We start from the raw sequence: 27,751 nt of genomic DNA, 5'->3' as shown, positions 1-27,751 counted from the left end.
CATAAAACATCCAGCTGAATGTCCTAGCCAGTGCAATAAGACAAGAAAATGAAACAGTAGAAAGGAAAGAGAAATAAAACACACATGGAGGAATCAAAACTAAGATTAATCATAAATTATATGATTGACACACAGGAAACCCAGGAGAACCCAGGAGTTAGAAGAATTAATAAGAAAGTCTAGCAAAGTTTCTGGATACAAGAATCATATATGAGAATCAATTTCATTTTTATATCTGCAAAAATGAATTAGAAAATGTACCTTTAAAGCACAATAATGCATAAAATAGTAGTCTAAGTTTAATAAAAGTTTTTTGGATAGAATCATAAAAATTTACTGAAAGACATTAAAGAAGACCTAAATAGATGGAGAGACTGATCACGTTGATGGTTTAAAAGACAGTATTATAAAACTATCTGTTATCCCCTATTTGATCCAGAGGTGCACTGTATCTCAATCACAGATATTCACAGTTGTTTATTTGTAAGAAGTTGATGGATGAGCTGATTCTAAAAGTGGAGTAGAAAAGCAAAGGACTAGAGTAGCAATGATACTCCTGAAAGAAAATAGGCAGGGTCTTTCTGTCCCAGATATCAAGACTTATTAGAAAGCTGCAGTTAAAACACACATGCACACACAGAGTGGACTATTAATACAGAAAAAAAGAAACACTAAAACAGAATAGAGAACCTATAAATAGATCCATTTATATGAAAACATTATATATGATACAGCTATTATTATAGACTAATGAAAAAGGATGGGTCATTCTATGATGATGTGATTATCATATAGGTCACTGGCTATCTATTTTGGAAACAATAAAAAACTAATCTCTACCTTACAGTTTGCGCGCACACACACACACACACACACACACACACACACATCATAGTATGAAAAGCAAAACATTCAAATTTTTTAGAAGAAAGTGTAGACAAATAGGGGCTGGGGTTGTGGCTCAGTGGTAGAGCTCCTGCCTAGTGGGAGGCACTGGGTTCAATCCTCAGCGCCACATATAAATAAATAAATGTGTCCATATACAACTAAAATAAAAATTTTTTAAAGAAAATGTAGGCAAATATCTCCTTCTAAAGGTTTTTCTTAAAGGAGAGAGAGAAAAATATGAAATGATAACTTAAGATATCCAAAATAGATACAACAGAAATTTCAGAGATCTCAAAAATGACTTGAAAGGAGAAGTTAAGCAAAACCTAACTTCACATCAGCAGAATTGTTATGGAGCTGGTTGTTTGGATGAAAATAACCATAAAAGAGATGAAATGCTATTAAACCTAAAAAAGAAAGAAAGAAATAACACAAACATACAAAATTAGGGGTGAGAATGAAAACAGGACAAATAACACTGTCTTTAATTGTAGGAGCATGCACAAACCTAGCCAAGGTTAACAGGTAACGTGGGGACATCTAAGCTACCAAATTGACTGAAGGCACAGAAACAGAATTCCCTCCAAAAAAGGGTCAGTCCCAGTTTTACAAACAAGTAAATTGACAGCAATTGTCTTATGCAACTACATACAATGTCCACTCATGGAAAGCTTCCATAATTCAAAACTCACATACATACTACATACTATTTTCATGAAAAGATGACAGATAGCCTGTTAATCAGCTAAACCATAAATAAAATTCTCTTGGCTGCCACCTTTTAAGTTATAGGATCGTTAATCATTTTTTAAATTTAGGTGGATTCATATTATTACCCATTTTGTATCTAAAGTAACTTTTTGAATGTTTAGATCATGTCATTTCCAATTCACATATGTCAAATTCACAAAGAGAGGTTCAAGTGTATTGTGGAAAACTCTGAGAAACAATAGGTCTCACACCCTAGAGACAGTTAAAGAGCATAGAAAGAAGAAATGCAACTGAAAAATATTTTGTGGGACTGGTATGATCCTGATATCAAAGTCCAATAAAGTCAACCCAAAAGTAAAACTGATTCATAGAGGTGCAAAAATCCTAAACACATAATACAAAATGTAACTCCATACGTAGTAGAGGTTCTGCTTCCCAACTATCCCTTCACCATGAACAAACCTAGGAGCTAAGGTCCAGAGCCAGGGGACTCCCTGTGGCTACTCTAGAACACACAGCAACTCCCAGAAGGTGAGCTGTATGTTTCCCAACAGCCAATTGTTTTTGTTTCCAAATCTGTTTATGCCAGTTGTTCCATATGGTAATTAGATAGATATTGCAAAAATGTACAAAACGTAATGCTCTTGACATTTTAAAAATTAAGTACGAGTGGGAACACAATAACTGGGGGATCCTAAATATTAAAAGAACTGTGCACTCAGATTTTTTTTGCTAGGATCATTAAGTTCTCATCAAACTACAATAAATACAAAGATGAAATTCAGACGTGGTCTATAACTAAACGATAACAATGGTCCTCAATTGAGGGCATCCAAATTCAAAGAGGGTTCAGCACACATCAAAAGATTAGCACATGAAGATGCGTGGATATGGAAAAGCCAAAATCTTTATGGCGTGACATATGCTTTTTAATGAGTCCCTGGTAAACTAACTTTTTCAATTAGCCAACCTACTACATGTTTGCATTGAAAAAGAAGGCTTCAGTCTCAGCAAACTGTAATATCACGACCAAAGGGACTGATTTGGGTTACCCCAGGAATATGAGACAATTCTACATCAGAGTAACAGGAAAATAAAATGGTCATCTTGATAACTGCCAAATGATATCTAATAAAATTCAACTCCTATATCTATTTTAAGCTAATAACAAACTAACAATAAAGGACATGACCTGAACAAAATCCAAAATATCTGAAAACAACCAATTATCATAATACATGGAAAATGAAAGAGGCACTTTCATTAATCAGGGACTAAATAGTTTTGTTCACTAGCATATCTATTATCAAATGTTATTCTGGAAAAAAGTACAAAATATAAGTACTAGAAAGAGCTACTCATTCCCATTTGAAGAAAACAATCTTACACACTGGAAAAACCCAACCAAATCAACGAACAACTGTCAGAACTAATGAAGGAGCTTAATAGTTAGTTTTAAATTAAGTACACGAAAATATTGTTTTCTTATATTCTAGCAGTAGTTAAAATTTTTTGAGGGGGGAATACCAGGGATTGAACCCAGAGGCACTCAACCACTGAGCCACATTCCCAGGTTTTTTTATATTTTATTTTGAGACAGCGTCTTGCTAAGTTGTTTAGGGCCTCACTAAGTTGCTGAGGTTGGCTTTGAACTTGCGATCCTCCTGCCTCGACTCCCAGCCACATGACAGGCATGTGTGACCTCACCCAGCTAGTAGTCAAAATCTTAAGGGAAATAAAAGATATAAGATGCTATAAAGGCTATAAAATGCCTAGTAATACACTTTAACAAGAAATGGCTGAACCTACAGAAAGTAAACTGAAATAACTCCTTGAAGGGACATAAAAGGGCAAAATAATGAGAATGAACAAATTAAACATTCAATGATAAGGAGTAGTAAACACTTTATGGATATCCGCATGACATGCAGCCATATTTTTAAAGAATATAAACAGGAGAAAAGCATTCTCATGCTTTCAATTTTTAAAATGCAGATTATAAAAATGTACTGCCTGGCACGGTGGCACATGCCAGTAATTCCAGTGGCTCGGGAGGCTGAGGCAGGAAAATTGCAAGCTCAAAGCCAGCCTCAGCAACTTAGTGAGTCCCTAAGCAACTGAGCAAGAAGGTATCTCGAATTTTAAAAATAATGAAAAAGGGCTGGGGAGTGTCGCTCAGTGGTTAAGCAACCCTGGGTTTAATCCCCAGTACCAAAAAAAAAGTACAATATGAATTCCATTTTTAAAAAAAATTAAAGGAGACACAGGTATGTAAAAGACATCTAAATGTAGGCACATACATCAAAATCTTAAAGGAGCTTATCTTGAACTGATAGGAACACAAGTGGTTTTAACTCTCTGCCTTACACTTTGTGTTTTCCATGTCTTCGGCAAAAGATAAACCAGAGGAAAATAAAAATAGACAGCACTTCCTCCTGGAATTCCAGAAGACCCTGAATTCAGCAGTCCTCCATTGGCACATGAATGGAATTTAACTCACTGCCTTTTGGCAGGTCTCGGCTCCCTTGCTTCCCCAGGCAGGTCAGGGCTTCCCCCCACGGGAGCACGGGACTTCATACGTGCACACTGCAGGCTCCACACCAAAGCACCAAAGCCACCTTCCCAGAGGGACCCACCCAGAAAGGCGGCACCTGGGAAATCAGCGGAGGCAGGCGCTGATTCTGGCAGCCCAAGCAGACCTCTCAGAGCCCACCAGGACCAGCAGGGCCCTTCAGTCCAGCACACCCCCCATGCCTTGGCCAGGGACAGAGAAAGTCAGCCTGCTTTGCACGCGCATGTCCCAGAGTCCCATCTAGAGACCTCCCTGCTTGCAGTGGCCCAGGCAGCCCCAGCCAACCCCCAGCCGTCACAGAGGTTAACAGGACTGAAAGGAATCCCAAGATGCACCAGGAGATGACATGGGGCAGTCCACTGCTGAGACCCTACCCCAGAGCTTTCTCCCACCCCGCCTCTAGTTCCCCTCCTCTGTTCCCCTCCTAACTCCCACCCCTTAGCCCCCCAAGGGAAATCAAGGAGCCCACAAATAGGTAAGTAATACATACATGAGGACTGGATGGAGAAGACGCCGGGTTAGTGGGGGCCAAGCTTGACAGACCATCCGCAAGCTACAAATTAAACAGGCTGGTTAGCGACAGGATTAGGGGATTCCTTCAGGGATGGCTGGACGGCCCAGGGGGGTCATCCTCTCCCCAGTCCAGCACCCTCTGCTCCTCCAGGGAGCCACACCAGCTGTGGGAAGAACATGTGCCCCAGGCTCCACGGCCCACCAGCTGTGTGACCTCAGGCAAGTACCCTGACATCTCTGAATCAAGATCCCCATCTAGAGAACGGCACCAAGCCCACCTCACAGGAGGAGTGAGAGGAAGGGTCCAGACGCTCCTCCTGTGAGGTGAGGCACACAGATGTTGTGCTGGTGCCGTCGACACAGCAGCCCTCTCACATGCCCTCCCTGCCATTCCAAAATCTGCCTACATCGGGGACACTCCCGCTCCTCACTATGGAGGGGGTTTCTCCTAACAGGTAGGCCACACCATCCCTGCTGGACAAGGTTCCTGAGCAATTGCAGGTTTCCCGACCTTCTTGCCTCAAAAATCAGGGCATCACATGGCTCCCCAAAACCTGCGCCAGGCAAATCTCAAGTCTTCCAGTGCAGCCTGCTGCCCTTCGTGACTAACTTTCTGCATCGTATCTTTGCTCGCTATCTTCAGTACTGTAACTCGGTCCTTATAGGGTACTTATCCCTGGGGCTGGGGACCGAAGGCAGGAGACCTGTTCAGAGGGCACCACAGCAGGCCAGGGGGAGGTGACAGGAGTCTGGGTAGAGGAGCAGGGGAGGCCAGGCAGGAGAGGCGAGGGGTCAGCAGGGCCCAGAACACCAGAGCCAGACTCTCTCCTCCTTTGAGCCCCACACAGAGGGTTCTGGGAAGAGTCCATAGGAGGTCAACCACCCAGGCCCATCCTCCCTCCACAGAAAGAGCCCTGGAGACACTCCCCAGGGGGTCAGGAAGAGTGCAGAGAAGGACGCAGAGGATGCAGCCCTGCTGGGACCTAGAGGGCAGTTAGGGGACTCCTGGAGGCCACCCTGCTCTGTAAAGGGAGCATCACTCCTGGGAACATCAGAGCCAGAAGCCTGGGCAGAAGGGCAGAATGGCCCAGGGGCACCCAGCCAGGCCCGCTGGCCATGTGTGGTTGGGCACGGCACGGCCCCTGGAATAGCCTGGATGAACCCCCGTGCACCCCCCAGCTGGACAGAGACGGGCGCAGTCCCTCCCATTCTCCTCTTGAAGCCCACGGAAGCCCTATTGTTATTTTTACTACCGTCCTTTTTTTAGAAAGGTGAGAGAGAAACCGGCAGTTCACCAGAGCAAATGGGAGAAAAAAATAACGCTAAACATAGTGCCCCGAAGATGGAGTCCAGCTTCAGAAATTACACGTTCCCCTTTGGGATGTGGCATAATTTGCTGCTCGGGTTCTGGGAGTGGGTTTCCACCTTCATGGCGTCCCAGAGACTATAACTGGAGAGGCGAGCTCAAAATTACCCCGAGCTGGGAGCCTGGGGCCTGAGGGCCTGGGAGCAGGCCAACCCCCCCGCACCTCAGCCCCGGGTGTGGGGAGCAGGTCAGTGCCACCTTCTGGTGCTTCCTCCACTCTGGCCTGCCAGGCCTGCCTCCTGGCTAAGCCCATGCCCACCACACACACACACACACACCTCTACCACACAAACACGCAAACACATTCCACCTCTAACACACACACACACACACACACACACACACACACACACACACACACACAGTCCCACTTGCAAACCTCTGCCCAGATTCCTGCCTACCAGGCAAGCCCTGCTCTCTCCTCTGTTCTAACCCCACCCAGCCTCCTCTGAGGCCTCCCTCCTGTAGCCTCCTGGGAGGGCTTCCCTGATTACTCAGCCCAGGCTGATCCCTCAGGTCTAGAGAGTCCCAGATGTTGGTGTCCTGATTTCTAAAGCACCTCATCCCTGCCACATCACTCAGTTGAGGTCCGCTAGACACCTCTCATCTCCCCAGGATCCAATTCCCCAAGTGTTCTCTCTCTCTTTATTATCCCCACCCCAGAAAGTCTCCTCTGGAGCCCTAAAGAGGAGACCCCACCCCCACCAGCCTCTCAGAATGCTAGACAAGAGTCACCCTGACACGCCAAGTGGGCTCTGAGGCTTGTCCTTGCCTGGAGAGGGGGCAATGTGGGGGGTGCAGGCCACCATGTCTGCTTTGAACTTCAAGACCCTCACTGGGCCTGAGCTGGGGCAGTGAGCCCTGTGCATCTGCTTACTTCCTTGCCATCTTTATAATCATAACACCCAGAACTGGTTTAATGAGAAAAACAGATTCATAAACAAGGGCCCTAATTTTTTTTTTTTTTTTTTTTTTTAAAGTAGCAATGGAGTCAGAATCAGAGACAGATCCAGGGACAGAAGGAGAAGAGAAAAGGACAGAGAAGGAAGTGTGGACAGCAGTTCCTTTAGTTGGAGGTAGTGCCCACCTGCTCATTATTTTCCAAATTTTATAAAATGAACATGTGTCCTATTTATGACCAGATAAAAATGAATATATCCTTTTTAAAAAAGTGGAGACCTAGGTGGAATAAAGTCTGCTCTCCATCTGTGAGGATTCAGCTCCACCTGCCTCACAGTTAAGGCCACCATTCCTGCCAGGCCAGGGCATTACTGCCCTCAGAGCTTGTCCACAGCCTTGCTCCCATCCTCCCCACCTCCCTTGCACACTCATGTGCACACCATACAACACACACACAGGGACCAGTTGACTCCTACTCAGAGAACAGCCTGACGCATCAAGAACAAATGGTGGAGTAGATCTGCAGGAGCCCCCCAGCCCACGCCAGCCCACGTCTACGGAGAACAGTTCAGACCCGCCAGGTGCCCTGGCACTCGGGGTCTCCCTGGCCCCAGAGATGAGTGCCCGCCCACGAGCCCCAGGATGCAGAGCAGACAGATCTGCCTCATCCATACACCTTGTCATCTCCAGAACTGACAACTCCTGACACAAACCAAGATGCTTCTGGAAAGCAGAGGACCGCTCTGCTTGCCAGCATCAAGAATCTCAGGTGACATTTTCTACCTGTGCAGTGGGCTCCTCTCAGGACCTGAGCAGATGATGATGAGGCTTCCTGAACAGAAAGAAGGTGTGACCAAGGAAAGAAAGGGCGGAACTGCAAGGACAGGGTGAGCTGGGTGAGCTGGAAAAGAGCCCGAGGTCAGTGCCACAACTGACCAGGTGGGCAGCCATGTGGGAGGGGCGTGGGCAAGAGGACATGAATCATGAGAACCAAACAGACTGCTGAGCAACACAGCCTGGCCAAACAGGAGCCAGGTGAAAACTAAATTCTGCCCGAAGCCTTGTCCCTCCAGGTCCCACAGGCCAGGGCTTTCCATTCTGTCCACACTGGAAGAGGGGTAAAAGGACAAGATCCCAGCCAGAACCGTCTGGCAAACTATTACATCTGGTCCTCCAAGTGCCAGGGGCTATGGATGAGAGATGGAGGGTGAAAGATTTCCTGGACCCACCAAGTCAGATCAATAGACCTCGGAGAAAAACACAGTACAAGATCAGATAGACTGGGGGCTTCCTTGGAAGACCAGGGCTCCCTGGGGACTAGGGCTGGTCTCACTGCTAAACTTGGGGCTCCTTGAGAACAGGGTTAGGGCTGGCTCCATCAGTTAGCTCAGTATCTTAGGGTCCCTGAGAGCAAGCTGGTTTGCCCTCCTCCTTCCCCCCGCCCAACTCTCAGGTCAGGTGAGGCCCATCCCCTACCCCAGCCCCGGGTGCACCTTCAGCCAGGAGCCAGCTCCCAGTGCCCCGCTCCTCACCACTCTGCCTGGCCCGCAGCACTCGCTGCAGTGGCCACGTGCTCCCCACCAAGAGCACGGGCCTGTCCCTGGCTCAGACCCTAGCCCCAGTTCCCTTGTGTCAACGCTGGGAGGACGGCCAGACTAGCCTCCTCACTGTCTGCCTCTGGCTGTGCTTGTAGCCAGCAGGACCCAAAATAATCCGTCCCCGTCCAAATCTGCAGACGTTTTGAGGGCAGCACACAGAGGACAGAAATCCTGCTGGGCAGGCCCTGCCCTTCAATGCATAGTCAGACAGGCCACCAAGCAGGGCAGGAAACAGGAGCCAGGATGAGGTGGTCTAGAGTTTGGGGCAAATTCTCTGCCTGATTCACCCAACCAGACCAGAAGGCATAAGCAGGAAATTCAGCTAAACTTCCTATTGAGCCATCTGAAATTTCTATCTGGGTTTCCCCGGCCAGGAGAGGTTCCTCCTCAGACCCATACAGAGGACAGACAGAGGACAGGCCATCTATCCGTCCATCTCTCCATTCATTCTCCCATCCATCCGACCTTCGTGGAACACCTCCTCTAAGCTGGGCCCCACGCCGGGCACTGAGGATATAAAGAGGAAGGTACCCCAGTCACTGTCCTGAACTTAGTCCAGGGAAGATGCTGGACTTTAGAAGACCTAGGGCAAGTTCAGTGACTGGGATCGTCTAGGAAAAGGGGAGGAGCCAGGGAAGACTCCTCAAAAGAGATGACCACACTGAAGCTGAATCTTAGAGACCGACCAGGAGTCGAGCAGGAGAGCAGAGGCCAGGGTGGCCTTAGCAGAAAGGATGGCAGCAGCGCCAGGCCCTGGAGAGCTGCGGAGGCTGGGGAGACAGTGGGTTTGGGGCTTCTGATGCCTCACTAGCACTAGGAAACTACAGAGCAAGACCTTTCGACTGAACCCCAGAGATGTTCCCCTGGAAGTGGCAGAAAAATGAACAAATGAGAGAGAAAGCCACAAACCCTAGATGACACAGGGAAGCCCTGTAGACTCGATCTAAGAACCCCGAGCCCAAAGCAGCCCCCAAGATGGTTATCTCGCTCTCAAAGCTAATATTTGATTGACAGTTTAAAGAACACAGACCCCTCTGAAGTGCCACTCCATCCTGGGCATCCTACAGCCTGGGGGCCTGAGGACACAAGAGCAACCTACATGGGCTGGAAGACCCTGGCTCCAGGCAGCCTGGCAGCCCTGGGAGCCCACAGGTGTCAGGTGTCACATAATTGTTGCCAGCATCACCTGAAGCCCAGAGAAGTGGGTGACAATGTGACAGACAGCAGGTTCAAGGTCGTTGCTCCCAGTGGGGGGCCTTCCCCCATGATTACTGCAGGAAAAGACTGAGTGGCCAAGTACAGAGTGCACCCTCCCTCCCAGGTTAAAGATGTCACAGACCTTCTGCCTTGTCCTTCAGCATTACATTTAGGTCATCAGCGGGTCCTAGGTTGCTGAGTACAGCAAAAGACCGCTCTGACTTCCTTGCAGAGTTGAAGACCCTTAAAATAATGTCCCTCTCCTGCCCCTCTTCCTTCCTTTTCCTGGTGGAGGTGAACAAGGTGAGAGGCATCACTGGCCTACATGGAGGTGCCTCCAAGGCGCCACCGAACACCAGCCCATAGAAGAATCCTCCTCCTAAGAAGAGGTCTGTCCAGGGCAGGGGGATACAGCCTGGAGCACCCAGCTGCCCAGCCCTCCCTCCCTGGCTCCTCTCTCTGTCATCTCCCCGAACCCCAGTTTACTGAGTGATCTCCAGAGGAAAGCCCTCAACATGGCCCCAAAGGCACCAGGTCCATGCTTCCGGGAAAAGGAATTGGGTTTCCCTGAAGACCACAACACCCTCCTTCACAAACCAAAAGACCACATCTAGGTCCCCCACCATGCAGTGCCCATCCAGCAGGGCGCAGAGGGAGACATTTCATAACGGGGGAGCAGGAGAGGGAAGAGTTGAGGAAGAGGAATGGGGCGGGAGGCCCTGCGCCCCTCCTACCTGGACGGGGATGAGGGGCTCCTTGTCGTCGATGTCAATGAGCACATCTTCTCCAGGGCTGAGCAAGCTCACATCGTCTGCAGGGAGAACCGCGTCGGGGCTGGTGAGGGGCTCAGCCCCTCGGGACAAGACCCCTGGGTCTCTCCACCTCCTCACCTCTCAGCCCTTCCCTCTCCTGCTTCTGTCCCTCCGGTCTTCCTCCACATGCCCAGTCTCCCATTCCCTCCCTTACTCTCCTCATTCCCGCCCGCCATTGTCTCCCCACATCTCCTCCCGCCCCCTCTTCCCTCAGCTGACCTCCCTCTGGAGCCAGGCCTCCTCAGCTCCAGGACTGAGACACCTGCTCCAGGAGGCCCCCACCTCCGGGCTGGCTGCACAGGAGCACTGTTCACTCAGCCCCAGAGCAGACAAGCTGCAGGATGCCTCTCAGCTGGGAGGTGCTGCCTGTCCTGCCCCCAGCCCTGGCCCTCCAGGCAGCCAGCCCACCCCCTACCTGGGCCGCCCAGTGGGGACGGACTCTCCAGTGAGTAGGGGTCACACAGGAAACTCTCCAGGGAACGGATGGTGCACTGGCCCACCACAGGCCGGCGGCCAAACTGGCGGTTATCAATGACCTTAACCACGATGGGGGGACAGTAGAGTTCCTCCTTGGGCAGCATCTAGGTGGAGGAGGGGGAAAGCTCTGGACACCAGCCTGAGCCCATTTCTGGGGAGTCTCAGGGGAAGAAGGGAGAGCCCTTCACCAGCAGGCCCAAGGAGCAGAAAAGGACCACAGGCAATCCCCAACAGCCAGAAATCCAATATGGCGCATGGCCGGAACCCAGGAGCTGGCGAAGAGAGCAGGAGCCACACACCTTGCTCTTGAACGCTTATGTGGGGGCTGGCTTCCCCGACAGCTTTACCTTCCAGATACGCCCTGCTCAGCCTGCAGTTCAGCAAGGCTACTCTCCCTGAACCGCCCTGGCTGCGCAGGGGGAGAGGGGAGTTGGCCCAGGACTCCACATTTCTTGCAGACAGTCCCCCCCAAGTGGATACTCTAGAGTTGGCTTGCAGACCCAGATCCTTCTCCCCCACCCCCAAAGCACTTTGAACACAACTTGAAATAATTTATAAGCTCTCCTTCAGTGGCGGCTTTGGCTCAGCCGAGCGGAGGCTCCTGTTGACAGCCACTGGGCCTGGAATTCCTACAGCGCTTTCATCTCGAAGACCATTTTCCTTTCCTCAGACTTGCCTTACGCAGTCCACTAGGCCCAGGCTGCATAGGGAGCTGGAGAGGGTTGGGGGACCAAGGTCCAGGGGGCAAGTGCCTCTAACGGCATTGGCCAAGGCAGGGTCAGGGCAGCTTGGGAGGAAGCACCAGTCAGAGCCCTGGCAGGTCCCTGAGGGGAGCTGCAGAGGCCGAACCCTGCCTTGGAAGGAAAACTAGCCTCTGAACGGCTCTTGGAGGCCTCTGCTGATCCAGGATGGGGTGTGAAGGAGGAAACCGGCCCATCTGCTCTGAGGACAGAACTTCCCGTGAGGAGAGGCGAGGGTTGACATGAGCCCCGAGACCCTGCAGGGAGCCGAAGCTCACCCTCCAGACTGCCTGAGGCCCCAAGGACACTCTAGCCCCCAGGACTCTGGGAGGGGACAGCAGGGCCATGGGGCTCACCACTTCCATGAAGAGGGTGCAAACGTCAAAATTGGGGTTCTTCCGGAGGTTCCTGATGACACAGGACTGTACCGCCTGGCCCCCACACTCCACCACGAGGCTCGGGGAGGAAATGTTGGCCAGCTGGTAGCTCTTCATGTTCCGTAGACCCCAGGCCAGGATCTGGGGACACAGACAGAGGAGATGGCTGGGGGAAGACAGGGCCAGGAGGGCAGAGGGCCAGGTGCCCACAGCCCCCGCACCCCGGGCCAGGCTCACCTCGATGGCCGTACGCTGGAGAGCTGGTTTGATGTTCTGGGGAACCATGTAGATGTTGGCCTCCCTCTGGGGTGGCGGGTAGGGCAGGTCTGTGTCCTCCGACTGCAGGAGACAGCAAGCAGAAAGGAGACGAGGGCAGAGAAGACCAAGCCGAAGACAAGAAAGCAGGGACAGACAGGACAGAAAGAAATGACATGCATTGAGAGCCACAGATCAGAGACCAAGACCCAGACAAGGGGAGCTGTCAGCCTCTGCAGGACACCACCCTTTCCAGGACCACGAGTCAAACACTCCCCCGGGTTCAGGTCACCCCAGGGCAAGTGAACCCCAAGCCTCACCTCCTCCCGTACCGCAGGCTCTGGTGACCTATGAGCTGCTCAGGGTCTCCCCCACCCCGACTCACGGGCACGCACATCCCAGAACATCCCTGTGCTCCCTCTGCCCTGGTTCTTCTGCCGCCTGGCTCAGACCCAACCGGGTTACCATCGCCCAAACCCACCCAAGACATCATCTAGCCCCAAACCTTATCTCTCACACCTGCCCCCTATGAGGACAGATCATGTGCACTGTATACCAGAAGAGCAGAGCAATGGATAAAAGAGAAAAGGAGATACATGTTCGTTATGTATGGGACACATAAACTCTCACTAGGACTACTGGTGACACCTTTGTGACAATTAGAGTAAGATGTCCTTTCCTCAAGGTAATCTACTTCACGTCAGAAAACAGTCATATTTTACAAGTTTATTAGGATGAGACACTTTACTGCCACCTACTGGAAACGTGTTATAAAAAAATATAAATTTATGATGTTTGTGTTAGAAATTGCACCCCCTTAGGCCCCTTGTGCAGTGCACAACCTGCCCATCCATACATGGATGCCATAACATTCAGGAAATATTAACTATAATTAAAAGGGCTGTGCTGAACATGTTACAGAGCTGGCTCCATGGAATCTTATTAATAAATAATGGAATCATTGGAGTCATTCTCTGAGTAACTAGCTTTGGGTTTCTTTTGAAAGGATAATACATCCATCTACAGATGCTCTGATAGACGGTGAGAGAAGCTGGAACAGAAAAAAATACCAGCTTCCTCCTGCCTTCATGAACGCTCACAGCCAACCCAAGCCATCCCTCCTGTCCACCGACACTCGGATGATGCCATGCTTCCCTGGCCTGTAGCAGTAGTAATAAGCTCAGGTCTAGAATCAGACAGACCTGGACTCCAGCTCCAGTTCTGTCATTTCCTAACCATCTGACCTTGGGCAAATTACTCAACCTCAGTGACTCAGGATCCTCATAAAGATTGGGGATAACAATATTCTTGTGGAGTGGCTTCTGAGAATTGAATGAGACAATACGTATAAAGAGGATCTAGAACACAGAAGGTGCTTAATAAATGGCTGTGACTGTAATGATTACTACAATTGTTAGCACCCTTGTTATTACCATTGATATTGGCGTTGCTCTTCCCAGGGTGACTTAAGGACAGCATTGCACTGCTACAGCGATGCTGGCATTGGACTATCCCCAAGTCGCCAGGGCACAAAGCAGGGGACTTGTCAGTGTCCTGCAGACCCACCCGCACTTTCGACTGGCTGAGGAAGGCTGATGTACAGGCTGCACTCCACGGGCCACAGGAAAGCTGCCCAGGGAGGACGGAGGCAGCAGCCTGACTGTCCCCCAGGGCCACCAGCTTCAGGTGGCTGTGAATGGGGGTGGCCTCTCTAAAGGAAGGCTGAACTTCAAGGCCCGCCCATGGTCTGGTGGTGGCCTCTCCTGGCTGATGCCTAGCGCACTGTGGGACCAACGGGGCAGAAGGGATCAAGGAGGGAATAGCCCTAAGCCCCTCTGAGCCGGTTTTTTGGAATAACCAAAGAAAACTCGTGGATGGATTTCCCCAGAATGTTTCCCCTCTGCCTCTCCTTTCCTCCCCTCATTCCACACTCCATCTTTCCTCCCTGGTTCCCAGAGCTCGGCGGTGATGACGTCCTCGCGACCGCGTAGGACCGGGAACCTGCCCGCTGAGACCAAAGCCCTGGTGGACTGAGCGCCAGTACCGTGTGGAGCAGGCCCTGGAGGAAGAAGGCAGGAGCGCACAGCTGCAGAGCCCAGGCCCGGTGAAGGCAGCAGGAAGAAGCAGAGACAGGGGTTAGAGGTGTGTCCAGCAGCAGCGTCCCCAGCATGAGCCACCCGCGCATCCCACGGGCGACCTCCAGCCACCTCCAGTCCCCAGGGCTCCCAGGACATTCTGGCCCCAGGCCAGTTCTCCCACCTCCTTGGGATACCCATCTCCGCCCAGCCCGCAAGCTGCCAACCCACGTCCCCGCTCCGCGATCTCTCTCTGAATCCATCCGCGCCCTCCCTCCGTGTGCCTTCTCCCACCTCCTCCTCTCCTTCCTGTCCCCATCCCCACCGCTCCTCCCTCCTGCCCAGTGCCGGCTGCCTCTCCCCCAGCACCCCTACCCTGGAAACTTCTCCCTCCAAAGTCAACAACCACCTCCTAGAAGCTCACCCCAAAGTTCACTCGTGGGTTCCACCTCTAACCCCTCAGCAGCATCTGCCCGGGGACCTCCGTCCCCTTCCTCAAGCCATCCCTCAGGTTCCACGCGGCTGGTCCCTCCTGCCCTCTGATCTCGGTCACCCTCCCCAGCCCTGGGTTTTCTGTGCCTGTCATCTCTTCTAAGCCCCCTTCCTAGCCGCCTTCTGCTGGCTTCATCCACGCGCCTGACTGGCCTCTCACACTGAACCTGTCCAGAACTAGGTTCTTCTGCTTCCTGCCTTCAAATGTCATCTCAGAAACTGGTCCCAATATCCACCTAGACTGCCCAGCCAGAAAAAACCCACCGTGCCCGCCTCGGCCTCTCCACCCCTTATCATTAATCTCTCACGCCCACGTGGCTCCTTCCTGGGCTCAGCCAGCACCCTCTCTCTGACTCCCTGGCATCCAGAGTGGTCTCTGCGCTCAGGATTTTGCATTCCCGCTCACGCAAAAAAGCACGTGTGCTCTGCAGCCAGGAGAGCTTTCTAGAAATGCCACCCTCTGCTTAAACTCCAGAAATTCTTCCACCCAGGCAGGCATAATGCACCCTCTGTGACGGGGCCTCCAAGCGCGCTCACTGTTCCTGCCTACTTCTCTGATCACATCTCTCACCAGATAATGTGTCCCCTCCAGGAGCCCGAATATCGATGAGCCACCTCCCAGAACACGCCCAACCTTTGCCTTTCTGAACTCTAGTGGGTGGCAGGAGGTCCCAGGCTGTCCTTAGCTTTGAGGCTTGGAGCTCCCAGGACCCAGTGTCTGGAATGCACTTCTACCGGCTTCATCTTCCTCCTGCTTGGCTTCAGATGTCCACTTAAATCTTCCCTATGCCCTGAGCATAACTGAAGCACCCTCATGGCCCCCATAGCCACATGGACTTAGTCCCACTGAAAGACCCACCTGTCACCCTGTGCCATATCTATGTGTCCCTGGTTAAACCAACAATTCTGTACCCCTGGGATCACAGCTAAATCCCCATCTACTAAATGCATGATTTTGGATAGATAACTGGAGGGAGGGAGAGGAGGAGGGCAGACAGAGGGAGGAGCGTGGGAAGAGATGGATGAAGAAGGATCCCAACGCACACCTTCTCTCCCTCCAGCCCAGCGCTCCTGCCCCCATGCCGGCTCACTGCTCCCTCTGCGAGGGTCTCCTCAGCTGCCTGAGTCCAACACGGCTTCCAGAGCCTCGGTTGAGTTCTCCACGTGCTCAGAAACCTCCCCAAACACTCCAGAAACTCCCCATAACCCTGCTCTCTGACATCTTTTAAACCTCAATGACCCTGGAGCCCACCCGCCAGAGTCTGCTCGATCCTAAGGTCTCTGATCATCTCACACCGGGGAGTGTGAGGAATAGAAAGCTCAGTGGTCCGCTTTCAGAATGGAGTATTGACCCTTAATTGGATCCAATTGTAGCCATTTAATTAGAGCCCGTCCCTTTGCCCACCCCCATTTTAACATCAGCTAATCGTGCAGATGATAACTCCAGGCTCCTCCAATCAGGGCAAGGTGCAGCACTCGCTCAGGATCAAGGCAGGAGGACTGGCCCCAGGGTGTCAGCTGGCCAGGCTGACAGAAGCCACGTTGGCCTTGCCCACCCATTTCCAAGCTTTTCCACATTTGATTTCTTGCGGCACCTTAGTGTTTCTAACAGGAGTCCTGACCCGTGAACAGACAGCTCCTGAGCCCCTTTCTCAACTCCTTTCTGGTCCAGCCCACCGGAGGGGTCCAACACCCTCCCTCCAGGGCAGTGGTTCTCGGAGAGGGTGCTGTGACCCTTACCAGGAATGAAGGCCCTTTCAGCGTGGCCAGGCAGCGGCAGGGTGTAGACTACAAGTGCAACCGGGACATCCCGATTCACTGTCCTGTGGGTGACGGGGGCTCTGAGGACAGCCATACAACATAAGCCTAATTAGAGGGAGCCACGTGGGACCACCCTGAACGCGCCCTGAACACAGGGCAGGCAGACCTGGACCTGCAGGAAGGGTGTCTGCCAGGTCGGCTCAGATCAAGACCCAAGGACAACTGAGGCTCTCCCCACTGTCAGAGCTGAAGGACCTGGAAGCCGGGCCATCTGCCTGTCCCGTGGCCAGTTCAGCACAGGGAGCCTTGAGGGGATCTCCCCCCAGGTCCTCGGTGGCACCGCAGGAGACAGATGCTGCTCGCCAGGGCAGAGTAAGTGTGGACGAGCCTCTCCAGCCACTGCCACTCAGCTCTCCCTGTCACCACCAGCCTATAGACCCCCACCTCGCCCAGTGGGAGACAGTCAGGGGACCCTCTGGACATTCACGTCCTGGTTCCTTGGGGAGCTCCAGGCAGGGGGCAGCCAGGCGGGCTGGGAGGGCTCCATTGTCTGCGGCCCCACCCAGCTCGTTAGGAACAACATGCTGCTCTAATTACACTTCCCAGGAAAAACAGTGTTTCAAATTAAGGCCTTGGGGGAGGGATAGGGGGATGGGGGACCACTGGGCTTATTTCCCTGATTGCAAAACATCAAATTTTTCCTTTCAGTAGATGTAGGGGTGCAGGAGGGTACCTCCAGTACGTCTCGAAATGAAAGTCACACACCTTGTCTCCTGGCTTTGGAAGAGCAGATGGGGTGACATCTGGACAGCCCCCGAGCCAGCCATGAAAACAGTCACAAAGCATGCGATCCCTTCTACCAGGGTATCCCTGCCACAGAGCCCCTGGCATGGTCAGGACGGTGGGCCCCTGGGGTCTTCCTCTACACGTGTTCCCTCCCAGGGGCCCTGGTTAGTAAGGTGCCCACCAGCACCTCTCCTGCCTAGCACGCGTGTTCTCACGAGGGTACACATGAACACATGCTCACGCGTGCATGCACACACTCCCCAGTTCTCAGGAAATCTAAAATTGCCGTTTCTTTGAACTCATTCCCCTTGGCAGCGGGGACCGCCTTTGTTCTCCAGACAAAAAGGAAAAGAAACGGGAGAAGAGCTCAGAAGAGGCGGGAGAAGGAGGGAGAGGGCCAGGGAGCACTCCGAGCAGGGTGAAACCCGCGGTTGGGTGGGAAGAGGCTCAAAGAGAGGGGGAAAGACAGACAAAAAGGCTCCAGGACCAGTAGGCCAGTGGGCGGGAGGGAACCTTTCCCTCCACCCGCCCCCTGAGCCACAGGCCCAGGACACCAGCAGAGCCTCCAGCACGCAAGGCAATGGTCCACTTCCCTGCAGAGAACCTCAGACAGTTGCCTTCAGACAGGCAGCCGAGCCTGTCTGAGGGGAAATCTTGTCACCCCAGGCACTGCTACCTGCACCCACCCCCTGGCCCTTTCTGACCATTCCTGCTTCAAACACTAGCTCAGTGTCACCTCTTCCAGGAAGCCAACCCCACCGCCTGCTCTGGGAGGCAGCACTTCATCTCACTGGCGGGCACGTGGGAATCTTTGCTTCCCACGGGAGCAGCCATCCTGAAGTCAGCCTCCAGAGGCCCCAGCCCCATCGGCTCCTCCCAGCCCCTCTCCAATCTGGGCCCCCAGGACTGTGCCTGTCTCAGAAGCCTCCTACCTGGTCTAGCCCCTGTCCCACCCTCCCCAACATACACCCTGCAGTCAGACAACTTCTAACACCCCGTCCTGCCCTCCCCACTCCCAGACTTCCCAGGGCGCCCATAGCCAGGGCCCTTCAGGAAGGCTGGAATAGTCCCTAAGGGGAATAGGTTGGGGCTGGGAGGGACTAGATGGGGACACATGGCAGCAGCTTGGCCATAGCCCGAAAGACAAAAAACACACGGCCAGGGTGTTGGGCTCCCTGAGGACCAGCAGAGTGGCAGCCCTGACCTGCTTTCCCAGCCCTAAGGAGCCCTAAGGCCAAATAGGACCCAGCATCTTGGCAGGAAGCTTGGCCTTGGAGTGAGGGGAAGTGGACTCAGTTCTGGGGACGGGGCTGCTGGGGATGAGGGCGGTCACGACATCCTCTGGAGGCTTGTCTCTGGACTAGATGATACTCCATCCATCCTATTGGGTCTCAGGCCTTTGAACCTGCTGGTTAAGTCCAGCCCTGTGCCCAGAAGACCCCCGGGCTTGTTCTCCCCTGGCCCTGCTGACCCACAGGAGGCCTCAGCCTGTGGCCTGGCTGGCCCTACAGCAGGACACTTGGCCCTCTGCAGGGTCTGCACCAAAAGCTACAGTTTTGATGTGCTTCCTGACAACCAGACCGCAGCTGGATCCCTGCGCTCAGAATCTGAGCCTTTACTGCTCTATATGACAAATCCAGTTATTAAGGATTCTAACTTTTTTTTTTTTAATAACTCATCCCTGGGCTGGGTCTTCTTCAGAGCAGGCTGTGGGTTTTGGCCACAGAGTGCGCTCAATCAAGAGCGAGGGCTCCGTGCTGCTTCCCTGGACGGGGCTCTGCCTCCCTTTCCAAATCGGCAGGCTTTCGCAACTGCAGCCAGAAGCTGGAGGCCGCCTGTCAGGCGCAATCAGGGCCAGCTCACTTGGCGGACCCCACCTCGGTCTGGGAGTGAAAGGAAGTGAGGTAAGGGGCGCGGGGCCTGCGGATCCCACATCCTGGTTCTGCGCTTCAAGTCTAAATTGCACTGAAAATGTCAAACGGTGTCCACTCCCAGCCTGGGGATTCCCTGATGACAGGAAGCGGCTGCCCTTTCCCCGACTCCCCCTGCGACCAGGGCCCTCGTTCCCATCTCTCCACCCAGGACTCTGCACCCTGCTCCCTGACAGATGCACAGGAGGCCGAAGGAGAACGTGCTTCTCACCCCCAAGGATGTGGCTGTCTTCTCGTAGCTATAGCTCTGGACTTCTTCAATCTCTAGACGTCCTTGGCCCACTCCACCTCCCAAACTCCCACATTGGTCTGTGGCCCCTTGTGTCAAAGGCATGTTGCCACCTTACTAAGTGTTGCACAGATATCTGGCTAATGCCACCTCCACCAGGGAGGCTTCCTTGACTACTCTGGGCCCTGCCGAATATTTTGTTCTTGAAAACATGGGTGATTCTAGCCCTCCAAAGAGGGCAGTAAGCCTCCCAGGTGAAAATCACCCTGGGACACTCCCCAGGCAACCTTGGACCCACACGGAGCTGGAGAAATAAAGGCCAGATAGGTCCCCTGTTGGCACCAGGAAGCTGGAAGACTCTGGGGCATGTACTGGGAGACTGGGAGGCTGGCCTTCACCTCCCTCTGTGCCTGCCCACTGGTCCCTAGTCATAGGCCACAGCTCCGATCCTGCTTACCTCGTCCAGGATCCTTGATGTATCCTGCACCTGGGCCACACCATGGAATGTTCCACATCCAGGAGATCGTGCATGGGGAAGAGCGGGTAGAAGTTCTCCATTAGTAACAAGGAGTGCTAGGCTGGGCCAGAGACCAGCACACCAGACATCACCACCAAGAGGAGCCAACGGAAGCCCCTCCCAGCGAGGGTGAGAAAGACGTGCCACACCCTCCAAGATGTCTGAGAAAGATGCAACGGACCTGAGCCAGAGGGACTCGTGGGAAAGACTAATGCCCACGCCTAGACTCCAGGCAGTTCCAGAAGTGACTGGAGAAGGGAAAGTAACAGACAGGTGGCAGAAGGACCTGGAAGCCTGGGCAGCAACCCAGGAAGAAGTCAGGCCTCAGCCTTGGAGTCACTGCTCCCGCGGGGCGAGGGGATTTGGGCAGCCAAGGAGAACAACCTGGAGTCTCCAGGGCTGACAGAACTGAGGGTCGGAGTAGGGACAGGACAGGAAGGCTTTGAGGGACGAGCAGAGGGATGGGGGCAGAGGAGGTCTCGCGTGGTGAGCACTGTCTAAACCTTGCACGGGTGTCTTGCAAGGGCAAATGAGGCGTCCAGAGGGAGCCTGACTGGCTGCAGCCGAGCCTGGTCTGGAATAGCGTCATGAACTGAATAAGCCTGGAACAGTCAAGCGCCTGCGTGTTCTACCATGGCCCCCAGGAGGGGGAAGGAGAGTAGGGAGAAGGTCTTCCACGGCTGGTAAAGGAGAGAAAACGGTGTCCCATGAGAAGAGAAAGTTGGAAAATTCAGTCTAAGTCAGAACTTGTGAAACTTGACAGGCATTAGAAGCTCAGGGAGGGACTGTGGAAGCACAGGGGTGGGCTGCACCCTGAAAGCGGGCATCAGGAGGTTTGAAGCGGGACCCCAGGTGATGCAGAGGCCGCTGTCGGGCCCACGCTTTCTGAACCATGGGGTTAAGTCAGTGGCCCCAGGTGCACAGCAAAAGTCCCTGGGCACTGTTGGAAGACACCAAGGCCAGGGCTGCACCTCAGAGGGTCTGGAGTGGGACAGGAGCACTGGTGAGTTTTAAAGCCCCGGGTGATTCTAAAGCGCAGCACAGCCAGGAGCCACTGGCCTGGACGATCCTGAGGTTCCTGCAAGGCGGGAGTCTGTGATTCTCAGTCCTCGCAAGGAATAAGGGCTGGCAGGGCCTGGGCTGGGCTGAAAAGCTGAGTACCCCAGCCCCCTGCCAACCTGCCCTGGGGCCCACCCGAGCCCTCCTCTGCTTAAGGAGTTTTCCCTGGGGCTCCAGGCAAGATGGGGTCAGGAGCCGCTGACCACCCTTCCCAGAGCCAGAACAGGGTTAAAACAGGGCGACTGGAGCTCAGCTTAAAGAGGGAAAGATAAGAACAAGACTTACCTCGAAACCAGGAATATGGTAGATGGCCGGCTAGGGTGAAGAAGAAGAGGGCTTTGGTCATGTGCCTGTCACCTAAGGCCCCAGCCCCCTCATTTCTGCCCTGGCCAGGCAAGACATGAAATGACAGCCGTGGCCATGTCAGGGATCAGACAGACCAGGGGGCTGCAGACCCTATTCCTGGGAGAGGAAGGGGCGCAGGGAGAAGCTAAGCGAAGTGTCCCCTCCAGACACTTTACCCAGAGCAGCCCTCCTATCTGTCTACATGTTGGGGTTCATCTCGGGCCAAGAGCAAGTGTAAAGGCAGAGCTCGAACCCCAGCCTCTTGTTTCACACAGGGATGCGGCTGCCCAGGGCCACACAGCTAGGCCCTCAGCACTGGAGCAAGGATCCTGCTCCTACCTGTCCCATCACGGCAGTTAAGGCCCCACCACCAGACCACAGGGGCCCTCCTCCCAGAGGCCACATCAGGATCGGGAAGAATAAATTCAGTGAGCAGAGGACTCAGACATTCCAGATTCCAAAATGCTACCCAGTCATTGATGGAGTCCTGACTTGGGGTTCAGAAAAGATGGGCAAAATGGGCCTCGCTAGGAGGCCTGACTTTCAGAGGAGTCTGCCCAGAATCTCACTGAGTTCTAGGGCGGGGGTGGGGGATATTGGCAGCCCTGCCCCTCCCCCACTAAGGACCCCTTCCTGGGCTTCCTGGGTCTGGATGTGGGCCAGTCTCACCTTCTCTCTCTGGATGAGCTCAAAAGATGCCAGCAGCTCCCCGGCTGGCTGGCTGCCCCTCATCAGTGGGAACCAGGCCAGCCGGGGCATCCGTTCCAGGCTGGGCTGACAAATGCAGCGACCCATAAACTCATCTGCGCCCTAGGCGGGGTGTGGAGGAAGAAGAATCAGTGTCCCCCAGTTCAGGAGTCAGAGTGGCCTTCAACAGCTCCCTAGGCCTGAATCCTGCCTCCTGGGCTAGAAAGGGTCCTAGAAGTCAGAGCAGCCCTCTCAGGTCAAGTGGGAAACCCTGCCCTCCTGTGAGGGGTGCCAGGACCAGGTGGGACTTGAGCACCCACCGTCCACCGTGCCGGGTTCGACTTTCCACCGTGGTTGGGAAGACCCTCTGCAGGTCCAACTAAGTTGGCCCTGCTTTAATTTAATCCAGCTCTGAGCCCATTAGAGACCAGAGAGACTGTCTCCCCACATTTCTCTAATGCCACAGTCAAGTAGATGACATTCCCAGGGACTTCTGTTATCCCCTGACTGTTCACTTCATCCTTAAATTCCCCAACTTTAAAATGGGAAACTCCAATCATGTTCCTAAAATAGTGTTTTTCACCTGATAATTCCTTTGCCCAGGTACCTTCCTCAGCTCCTGCTGAGTCCAAACCCTGCTCTGGCACCAAAGGCCCCTCACTGCAGCCTGGCACGGCTCTTTCCCTGCCTCACTCCCTGCCCACGCATCCTGTCCTCCGGCCTGCTGGCCTCAGCTGGCCTCTCCCTCTCCTGCTCTCACAGGGCCATTTCCGCTTCCCTTGTCAGCCACTGCATGGAGACTGCCCGTCACGCACAGCCCTGCCCAAGTTCGGCAAGGGCAGTGGGCAGACCCTGGGTCTCAGCCAGATGGTGGTGTGGCCTCACAGGCCCTCCTGCCTTGCCCAGAGCAGGGACAGACCCACAGCAAGAACTGGGAGGCACCCTAACTGCAGCCACACCACTGCAGGGGAACTTGATGTCCCCAGGAGTCATAGGGAATGGCTACCAGCTCAACATAAATGCCCACCAGCAAGTGACAGTTTGGCACCAATCACTCAGAGAGAACTGTGGCAGCTACAGCACTGGGAGGGGTCCTGGGGCTGCTCTGGGCCAGGCATTGCCCCTCTAATGCTGCGTGCTAGAGAGGGGCTGGCACTGGTGGAAGGCGAGGCAGGCAGGACAGCAGGAGCCTGGGGTAGGGGTCATTTGCCAGATGCAAACCCACGGGGAGGGAAAGGGCTTCGAGCAACACCTTAAGAAGAAGAGATTGGATAGTTTTGGTAAAGGGACCCTGGCCTGGGTTGGGGGTGGCAGTGGGATGAGAGTAGAGGGAGCAGCATTTGGAAGAAAGAGTTGCCATGACTGGATGTGGGTGCACAGGCCCACCAAGAACTCTGGCACATCCTGGGCACCTCATGGCCCACCCTCCACCAGCACCTTCTGCTCCCAACGGTGCCCTCCCAAGCCCCCCTCCTCCTGACCCCAAAGGTGCCATACAGTCCCAACGAGGCTCCCTCCAGGTGCTCATCCCCATGACCCTCACTCTCCTCCAGGATTTCCCAGGTAGGGTCCCCAGCCCAGACCCATATTGCCCACTGCCAGCTGAACCCTCTCCACATCTGGTGAGCACCGTAAACAGCCCTTCCCCCAGTCCCTGGTCACCACACCCCTCCAGGGTAACTGGCATCCAACTTGTGGCAACTTTTACTGGAAATATCTTTCAAACCCTGCCCCCCATCCCACTCCTTGCCCCTACTCAGTCTGGACCTCTTTGCCACACCCCTAGTCATCTCTTCCAGTAGCATCGGCTTCTTAAAATGTCGCTCTGACCCTGCCACTGCCCCCACACTGTCTCCTACCTCACACTCCCTTCCCTGTCCCAGCCTGCCTCCCCAGCCCCTGATTCACCCCCGCACTGTGCTGCAATGCCCCTCTGCCTCCCCCAACAACCCCAGACCCTGTTTCCTTCAGGGACTTTGTTACTGCCTTCCCTGATGTTCCAGCCTGGCTCCATCCCTCCCTCCTCCAGAACCTTCCAGAGTTGCTTTTCCAATACTGGAGCACTAGCCACCTGCAGCTATTTAAATTCACATTTTAATTCCTTAAAACACAATGAAATTTAAAACTCAAGTTTCTGGGTTTGTACTAGCCACATTTCAAATGCTCCCTAGCCACATGCAGCTAGTGGCTCCCATCCTGGACAGCACAACTGGAGAGCATTTCCGTCATCACCGGAAGTCCTGTTGGACAGCTCCATGAAGCGACCTGGCCTGTGCCACAGAGCCATATGGCACTCAGGGACACACCCTCTCACATACTTAGAGGATTCTCTATTCTGTGGGAGTCTCAGCTCCCACCTAGGGGGTGAACCTCAAACAGGGACCACTTGTCCCAGTAAAGCAAATGTTTGATAAATGTCTGAGGAATCAACAGCTCTTGATGGGGAAGGAGACTGTTCTTGGAATCACATAAACAAAGTAGAGACAGAGAAAACCCAGGCTCCTAATCACAGCCAAGTGCCCTTTCCAGACCTATCCCCTCTCTGTGCCGTGTTTGATTAGCCATGTCTGCCATGGGGCACAGCACATATGCTAGCAATCCATTTTTAATTCCTCTAAAATAGTTTTAATTACTCCACAGCCTAAGGGGTCAGGGGAGAGGCCACAGCCCAGCCTTGGGGATCACCCAGCTGGGTGGAGTCAAGAGTCTGTGAAAACCCAGGGCTCACAGCACAGCTCTCCCTGGGGCGCCACTCAGGTGGGCAGTGGGGGATGGGAACAAGCTGGGCACACTCACATAGGTGTCGTGGTCGTACAGCTCCACCACGATGCTGGGTGGCTGCTCAGCAACGGTGGTCGGCTCACCAAAGATCTCAATCTCGTAGAAGATAAGGGTCTGGTCCCAGGTGGGGTTCAGGGTGTTCTTTACCACCACTGTCTTCTGACTCTGGTGCAGGAAGGAGACGATCGCATAGGGATCTTCAGCCGAGTGGGAAGGAAGGGAGACAGGACACAACAGGGACAATGAGGGTCACTTGCTCAGGAGGCACACAAGTCGTAAAGCTGAAGCAGGGCAGTGGCGGACACTCCAAAGCAAGAGCATCCAGGCTGGAACCCATTTTCCTCAGGGGACTGTCCTGGTCCCTCCATGGGGCCACCATAGGGAAATGGAGCCTAGGTCCATTTTCCTTTCTGCACTACTCCCTGGGCTGGACACTGGGAGCAAGATCCAACTGGAGGAAATGGTCCATTCTTTCATTTATCCAACAAGCACTTATAAGTGCCTTTTGCATGCCAGGCTAGGGACTAGGCATAGGCATATTCTATGAAAATAGAATTTGAGCAAAAGATAAAAATTATCCACATATGCCAGATGTCACTCCAGGTGCACACCTGTAATCCCAGCTACTTGGGAGGCTGAGGCAGGAGGATCGAGAGTTCAAAGCCAGCTTCAGCAACTTAACAAGGCACTAAGTAACTCAGTAAGACCCTGTCTCTAAATAAAATATTCTAAATAGTTAGGGACGTGGCTCAGTGGTTAAGCAGCCAGGGTTCCATCCTCTGTACCAAAAAAAAAAAAAAATGACATCCACAGAAACATAAAATTACAGTTTGGAGAGGAACCTTGAAGTACAGATGCAACATGCAGCAAAGTCTTTAGGGAGGGATCTGGATTCCTTGAGAAAGGGGGAGCAGAGCAGAGATGTTGGGCTTTGTGAGCTCCGGCCACCGGAACGGCGTGACCAGGGCTTCTTCTCAGCAAGCACGCCCCAGCTGCCTCAGGGAGAACCGACCAGAGGCGGCAGGGGGTGACTCAGGGAGACTAGTGAGGAGGCTACTGCAGTAATCCAGGCAGAGACGGTCCTGGCTTAGCTGGGTGTGGACCGAAGAGCTGCTATGCAGTGGGTGGTGTGAGCTCTTACTATCTCCAAACTCATGTGCAGCCAGCCAACCCTGGCACACCAGGCTGGGACCTAGCCAAAGTCATGCCCAGTCCCAGAGGCTAGTTAGTGTTGCTGGAGCCGATTCTAAGACAGTGGTTCTCAAAGGCAAGCAGGCAGCAGAATCTCCTGGAAGGTACACTGCAGGTCTTAGCAGGGTCTGTGCATTTCCAGCAAGTTCTGAGGTGATGTTGATGCTGCCTTCCAGGCCACACTTGGGAAACCAATGAGGGAGAAGGTCCTGTGGGACTCTGTGCTACTCAAGAGAGGAGCAGAAGGCCTAGAGAAATGGGCTCTTCCACCTTGTCCTGATGGAATGGGAGCCTGGAGCCAAGGTCTAAGCCGTTGCCATTTTGTAAGACTCCAATGCTGAGGGTACTTGGACAGGAAAGTCTGGGGACACAGGAGGCTAACAGCCGGTGCTGAATGTCTGTGAGGACCTAGCCCAGTGCCCTCACACAAGCCCTATGCCTGTGGCACACTCTGAGCCCACAGGCCTGTCCCAGCACTGCCACTCACTCCCTGTGGGACCTCAAGAGAGCCTCAGTGGGCCTCAACAGCAATGGCCTCTGCCTCCCTGGGCTCGGAAGGGTATAAGACTGTCCAAATGACCCTGGGGTAGGCTGGGATGAGGAGATAGGACTCCCCACCAAGAGGACAGGAGAGGACAGGCTCCTGGACCACAAGAAGACTAAGGCACAAGCCCAGGCCACCCCATAAGAGATAGCAGAGAGAGGGACTCTGGCTGTAGAAGAGGTGGGATGGTGGGGTGGACAATGGCAGGACTCCCAGGAAGTCAAAGATGTGGGATGGTGGGTGAGGGAGGGACTCCTATCAAGGGATGCAGAGGGAAGGGCCTCAGGTGGCAGTGTTGCCCAAAGAGCCTGTCCTAAGGGTGAGGGGCATCTAAGTTACCCGGCAGAAGCCATAGGCACCCACTGGGTGAACAACGCTGGGCTTGACCACAGAAAGGTGACCACTAGCCAGGGGCCAGCAGGTCACTCCTGCACAGAAGCACAGTAGGGTCAGTCGTGGGGGCCATTCTGGAGGAAATTGGTATCGAGCCTTATTCTGGAATAGAAGAGGGGGAGAAGGTTCTGGGGGTAGAAGACATGGCAGGGGAAGCGGCAGGGCTCGTGCCACCTCTCACTGATGGGAGCCTCCCTGGCACAGGGCTCCCCCGTCCGTGCACCAGCCCTGGAAGGGCTGGCGGAGGCCTTTCCCTCCTGCCCCTGGCAGGGCCCGTCGGCAGCAGCGGCGTCTGTGCGTTTAATGAAACCGTCTGGCTGTGATACCATCAGCTCCAAGCTCGGCAGAGAACCTCTCCCAGTTCCAGTAAGGGAAGGAGGCGCGTTCCCATAAATAAAACCATATTAGAGGGCCGGCGAAAAAGCCCCTTTTGTTCCCACCCCCCGTGCTTCCCAACGCTTTATTTTTATAAGCGTGCGGGCCCCAGACCGACCGCGTTTACACAAAGATCACAATTGCACATTGTAGCGGCTGTGCACGCTGTATTGGTGTTG

The 27,751-nt window shown here is 53.5% G+C and overlaps 1 protein-coding gene across 18 annotated transcripts in view; it reads right to left on the bottom strand.

Moving 5' to 3' along the window:
- DYSF (dysferlin) overlaps window positions 1–27,751 on the bottom strand; it is a 209,162-nt gene that overhangs the window by 52,318 nt on the left and 129,093 nt on the right. For 9 of the 18 annotated variants that reach the window (XM_079111420.1, XM_079111407.1, XM_079111411.1 and 6 more), the window contains 9 exons: window positions 25,085–25,266; window positions 22,271–22,411; window positions 21,542–21,571; window positions 20,138–20,167; window positions 12,389–12,490; window positions 12,131–12,292; window positions 10,973–11,138; window positions 10,480–10,556; window positions 4,662–4,724 (listed from right to left, as the gene is read on the bottom strand). In XM_079111420.1, the coding sequence (XP_078967546.1) occupies window positions 4,662–4,724; window positions 10,480–10,556; window positions 10,973–11,138; window positions 12,131–12,292; window positions 12,389–12,490; window positions 20,138–20,167; window positions 21,542–21,571; window positions 22,271–22,411; window positions 25,085–25,266 (953 nt within the window). The remainder of the gene's footprint in view (window positions 1–4,661; window positions 4,725–10,479; window positions 10,557–10,972; window positions 11,139–12,130; window positions 12,293–12,388; window positions 12,491–20,137; window positions 20,168–21,541; window positions 21,572–22,270; window positions 22,412–25,084; window positions 25,267–27,751) is intronic. The other 9 variants (XM_079111422.1, XM_079111409.1, XM_079111413.1 and 6 more) reach the window with 1 other exon arrangement.

This window comes from Sciurus vulgaris (genome assembly GCF_902686455.1).
Source record: "Sciurus vulgaris genome assembly, chromosome: 14".
Lineage (NCBI taxonomy): Eukaryota > Metazoa > Chordata > Mammalia > Rodentia > Sciuridae > Sciurus > Sciurus vulgaris.
This window is presented reverse-complemented; position numbering and strand designations above follow the sequence as displayed.